The sequence below is a fragment of the Manacus vitellinus genome, unplaced genomic scaffold (assembly GCF_001715985.3).
Source record: "Manacus vitellinus isolate BGI_N305 unplaced genomic scaffold, ASM171598v3 scaffold_0_pilon, whole genome shotgun sequence".
Classification (NCBI taxonomy): Eukaryota; Metazoa; Chordata; class Aves; order Passeriformes; family Pipridae; genus Manacus; species Manacus vitellinus.
Genome location: NW_021938789.1, coordinates 18,486,313 through 18,492,312, shown reverse-complemented (window position 1 = coordinate 18,492,312; position 6,000 = coordinate 18,486,313). Strand labels below are relative to the sequence as shown.

Here is a 6,000-nt window from a genome sequence, read left to right as displayed (position 1 = left end):
TGAACAAGAAAATAGACACCACCACCACCCTCCCCCCCCATGTATTATGGGAAAAGTCACATCCCACCCTGTACCTTCAATCTCTTTTTGGGCTCTTATTGCTTGCAAAACTTGAGCAGCTTCCAGTTTAGTCATTTCCCCTTATCAGGAAATTCAGATAAAATTACATTCCTACCAGAGGCTTTTAAAAGTATAGATGTGTCCTGTTTGCCTTTACAGGAGATATATTTTACTGGCATCTTTTTTCCCAGCCCATTGGTGCCATCTGCTCACTTCCAGTGCCCACAACCTCTTCTGATTTTCATTGCAAGTGTGTCTCTGAACATGAGCATTTTGTCATCTTGTTCCCCAGTTACCCAGCTGGTAAGGGGAAGTAAAGCAGGGTGAGCCCCACTCTGCAAAGTTTATTAAGTAACTACTTAACCAGTTTCCCAGTATCAGGAAGGGGATATATCTGAGACCAAATCTTTGCTGAATCGGGCAGCAATAACTGTACCTAAACAAAGTGGTAGCTGCCTGCTTTCAACTATCCCCCAGAAGAGTTCTCTGGATAAGGATCAGTGCTCACAAAATAAGCAATAAGACAGACCATGGTAGGAGAAAGGGGAGGGATGGAGGCATCACATCTGGACAGGGTGTGGAGGCGCACAGAAGTCTCCTGAGGGAGCTGGCACACATTCCTTTTTGCCTGGGGTATCCTCTGCTCCAGCGTCTGAACACCAGTTGTAACAGCCCACTCCTCTCCCCCAACACCTCCTATTTCTTCCATATGCCCTCAGGTTCATCCACTGCTCGACAAGCCAGTGTCCTCTCCTGGGGCACGCCAAGGCCCTGTTAGCACAGTAGTTTCTCTCGGGGCTCTCCTAGGAGCCTTTGCTACCTGCAGACAAAAGTGAGCAGGTGACACAAACCCCCTTTTATAAGGTGTGTGAAATTATTTTGGCATTAGATCAGTGCTGGAGGAGTGCACCCCCATTGGTGCCCTTTTAGGATCATAAATGATTCTATGCAGATCAGAGCTGCTGGGTCACATTCACCAGAAAACAATAATATTACAAAAAATCAAAACAGGATTTCCACCATTTTTCTTGGCTTTTAAGGGTCACAAGCAGTGCTTGTCTGGGTGCCCAGGAACCTTGGTGCAGAGCTGCTGGAGCAGAAATAGCTGCCTGACTGCCTCCAAATCCAGCCTCAGAGCAACCTCCAGTGGCAGTGAGCTGTTCCCGCAGACAGGGCACCAATGGCACTGCCGGGAATCCCAGCATGCCTTTGCTGCCACAGAGAATGCTGGCCTTCTGTCCAGAGATGGACATACAGAAATAATGTACGACCACTACCATCGCTACTAAGACATCAGATTAAAAATTAATTAATAAAATAAATTAAATTCAGTACTTCCCCATGACTCATCTAAATGCCAAGATGCACTCCTGGCACAAACCCAAACCCATCATCCACTTAAGACCCAATTAAAAGGAAGAAGAAGAGGTAGTTATTAGTTTAAAGTTTTGTGAGAACTTTCTGCTTCTGACAGAACAAGTCACACACGCTGATGTTCAAGAATTAGTGAGACACCTCAGCACATGCAAAACTAAGCACAAACTCAAGGATCTTTGCTACGTGGAAATGGAATAAACCACTCATATATTTAGCATTGCCATATATAAAATGCTTTGTTGAGGGAAAGTCTGAACTACAGTCCATCAACACTGATGAAAGTTCTTCTGAGAACTTTGGGTTTGACTCACAGAAAGCCTTCTCTGCTCACCTTTTGTCACGATAGGTACATGTGCTCTTGTGAATACTGGACTACAGCTTACAGTGGCAACCCACAGTGTATTTTCTCATTTCAACCACGTCCTTTTTTGTCTCATCTCATATACTAAGTCCGGGTGAACATAGCTTGGCTCAGCCTACCCCAACCACGCAGAAGCCTCTACTCTGCAATTCAAATTCACAGACACATTGCATGCAATAGAAGTTAGTTACAGTAAGTAAAATCAATTCCATCAAAGGTAATCAACATTTTATTTATAAACATACATTTACTATAAAAGCTGTTGCATTTTAGACAAGATTTCCTAATTTCCAGAGGCATTTTAGAATAAATAAAATAAAGATTAGCATAATTGGTATTCAACATTAACCCCAGCTAGGACAGCAATCCTTGTCCCTGAAAGGACATGCAGATAAGGATGGTCCCCTTCTGGTTCACCAACCTTTAGGACATTCATTGAGAACTACAGACGTACTGCATCAATAATACTACATAGCAAGAGTAAGGAAAAAGTACACCATGGAAAATGGGCTTGTAAAATACAGATGGGTTATGACACCTGTTCAGGTTTTCTGAAATAGTAAGAGGCTAAATAAATTCCAAAAGATCTAAAACCCATTACATATATTGTATTTGCTTATTAATAATAAATCATTTATGCAACAAATACATTTACATTGTGGTTCAAATGTAGGAAAGTGTTATTTTTTTCTGTGCTCACAGTTCCTGATTAGCAATGTATCACATTTATGTGTTTAAACTGGAAAAAAAAGGAAAAAAAATCTTACCCTGAATGAATTTACCATGTATTCTGAAGATTCGGAAGGGAATATAAAATTAAACATAAGCTGTTGGCAAGCACAATTTAGAAAACTGTTGAAATTATTCTGTGCTGGTGAACAGATGTTCATTAGTGGGAAAAATCTTCGTCATCGAACGCTGCTTCATTTTGCTTTACATACAATCAACTTCGCTAAAACATGCATATACGAAACTATTGATAGACACGGGGATCAATTTCTAAGCAACTCCAGAGACCCACTGGTGTGTCTGCAGTGTGACACAAACCCCCACCCCACCCCTTGCCCATGCACTTTATGCCAACCATGGTTCTAAGCCTTTTGGGCACTTCACCCCTATGTGAATGAGAAGCAGATCGAACCTCTGTGACAACCAGCCCTTTTTATACACTTGGGGACCGATTTGCACATCTAACTCTACCACATGGGTGAAGCAGCGGTAGTGACTCATACCAAACAGACACACAGGCATGCATGGTCTTGTTTAAAAATTAGGTTCAGACATCATATATTCACATATCCTTAATGCAGCGCATGGAGTTATAGAGATGTACCAAGTCAGTTACAAAATCTGTTTCTCGAATTTTCATGTTACACATTCTTTGCGGGAAAATGTTACAATGACCACATGCAAAGAGTAAGCATCTTCATTATTAAAACCCTTTAACAGTAAGTCATGCAGGTTGTTGATCAAAATATTGGATATCACTTTTAGTTCCAAAACATTTGTCTGACTTATTTTATTTTTACTTAAAAATATTCCCCGGGTGAATTCCATAAAGGACTTCAGCTTGTTGGATTTATTGCATCCCTAAGTCATCGCTGACTGTGTGCAACAGCTTCGCATTTTCTAAGGCACAATAGTAAGGAAGTAACATGTAACTTTCCAGCAGATAGTCACAATGTCCTCCAACAACAACATCGCATGTGGGTATTCAATGACACGCAGTTTTGCATGGTTATGTAACTCATATGCAAGCAGCTGTCTAGCATTTGAATAAATAATTGCTACCTAGAGAAAACCTCAAAATTATTGCTTCCCTAATAACTATTTAATTTCCATTTACCAACACATCAAAGGACAACAGATATGCACATAGATAAAAGAAACCTCCATTTAGATTTATCATGGTTTTAAGGCAGAACAAGTAAATTTTTTCCCTCCATTTTAAGATGTATAATGAACAGCTAAAACGGGATATTCCCAGTAACTGTTTACCAAAAAGTGCTAGGATATATTACAGATGCAACATGTTCCCTAACTTTTTTATTTTATTGTAGATAACTGCTGAACTGCTGTTTCAATGAGCTGCTGGATCACTTTAGTAAGGAGCACATGCCTAATCAAAGAGCACAAAGGAAAACTGTCCCAAATACAGGCAAGGTAGTTTTTCTGCCTGTTGCTGTCAGCCTCCTCCCTGCCTGCTTTCCACACTCTTGGCTTTTGCTGACTTATTTTGGGTGGATGGCTCAAGGTTGTCTAATTCTCTGCTCTGGGGAGAACCCAAACCACATGTGTTTCTCTGCACGAGATTTCAACCAAGTGCAATATTTGCAAGTGAATGAGCAGACCTCAAACCAAGGTGAACCCTTGATTAGCAATTTACATGCCAAAGAGAAAAGCTTCACCGTAGTATCAAACTGCAGCACGGAGACTCACAACTCAGCTGCGTCTCCCCCACATCATCTTTCATTGAGTTTAGCAACAACACAGGCTGCTGAACTTAGTAAGAAGGATTGCTCCTGATGGGAATCTTGCCATCGTTAATGGTATGCAGTCTTTAGGTTTAATGAAGGAATCTTTATTTGAGAGAATATTAAGCTATAGTCATGAACATTACTTGAGGTACACAAACAAAAAATCCTATCGCTAAAGGTGCAATAATTTATTTGTATAACTCCTACCCTCCACTGAAGGTAATATAAACACAAAATGCTTCAGAATTACAGGATGTATTATCAAACTAGTCTCTGTATAAAAAAAGTTATAGCTTCAGTTATAACAGAGAGGTCGTGCTGTGATGTTTAGTTGTTTTTCAAATGCACTGATTAGATACTATCTTAAAATTACTTCTCAGTTTGAATTGGCATATTCTATAAAGGTTCTGTAAACTTAAACTTTTTAATTCCTAGAAATATTAAAACAAAACAGCTTTATTGCATGTTTATTTTCTTATTACTTTCAAAAGGACAAGGTAACAGACTGGAAATCATGAGCATACCTGAAAGGTGAGATTTTTTTTTTTGTACTACTTAGGTATTGCCTTCCCAAACATGGTCATACATAATTTGCAAATTTCTTAAGAAAGCAAAAACCAACATATTGCATTTCAAAGGAGCAGGTGCAGCTTTTTTGTGAGTTTTTAAAAACGAGATGAGAGCCATCATGTCCATGGATTCAAGCTTTTACAAGTGATTGTCTGGAGGCAGCCGATACATACGAGAAGAGAGTTCCTTCTTGAAAGTTATTAGGACTGAAAGTCATGTCACAATGTAGTTGGCTGTCCAGCAGCTGGGTAAAACAAAACCAAAACAAGTCATTTGTTGACAAATTTTAACAAACAAATATAGATTTTTCCTCACATGATCTCTACAATTCAAAAAATTGCATCTGGAATTATGTATTATTTGTGCCCTTCTTTTTCTTCCTCCTGCAGAGTTGGGGCACTAAGTACAAAGAAGGATTCAGCATAACTCCAATGGAAATATATTTTCCTTACCATGTGATGAATGCATTCTGCAGAAACTTTTATTTTATTTTACTCCCAAAGTACTTGTGGGTTTATTTGTTTCATTTCAGGCTCTGCAGGGGCAAAATAGTCAAGCAAAGGGCTGACGAGTCATCTTCAGCTATGCCTAGTTTGTGTCACATGGTAATATAGACCCCTTGTGTTAATTGGCCATATAGGGAATCTCATGAATTCACTTTTTGCATTTGACTTTGACACTCACAAACTCGTAACTATTCCTGGTATTTGACACTGAATACTGAGTTTCCTTCCTTATGAGGTTCTGTTGTACAGAAACAATGTACCACTAAAACCTCACCCACTTTTATCTGAAAAACAGAAATATTTTGAACCCTGGACCACTACATAATCTTTCACACTTTTCTCAAGATTTCTGATGATTTATTTTGAAAAGAATAATCCACATTTTCAAATAAGTTTCTGGCAGCCAAAATATTTCACTGAGTCCATAAGCATCTCAAACCAATACTGATTAATTCTGAGTTGGTCAGAGACTGTCAGTTGTGCACATTGCTGCACAGGTTTTCAGACGCAGCCATGTGGGCATGAAGGTACAAGCCATGCAATCAACCAACTGATTTTACATTTTGCATCACTCTTCACAGAACTCAAAGGCAAAACACTGGCATTGTACCAATTTGTTCTGCGTTTCAGGTGTGCAGTCCATCAAATT

At 39.5% G+C, this 6,000-nt stretch overlaps 1 protein-coding gene across 1 annotated transcript in view; it reads right to left on the bottom strand.

The window, feature by feature from the left end:
• Positions 1–2,009: 2,009 nt before the first annotated feature.
• Positions 2,010–6,000, bottom strand: part of LIMCH1 (LIM and calponin homology domains 1) — a 111,792-nt gene continuing 107,801 nt past the window's right edge. Inside the window, exon 33 of the mRNA XM_029963001.1 lies at positions 2,010–5,089. Within this exon, the coding sequence (XP_029818861.1) occupies positions 5,064–5,089 (26 nt within the window). The 3' untranslated portion in view covers positions 2,010–5,063. The remainder of the gene's footprint in view (positions 5,090–6,000) is intronic.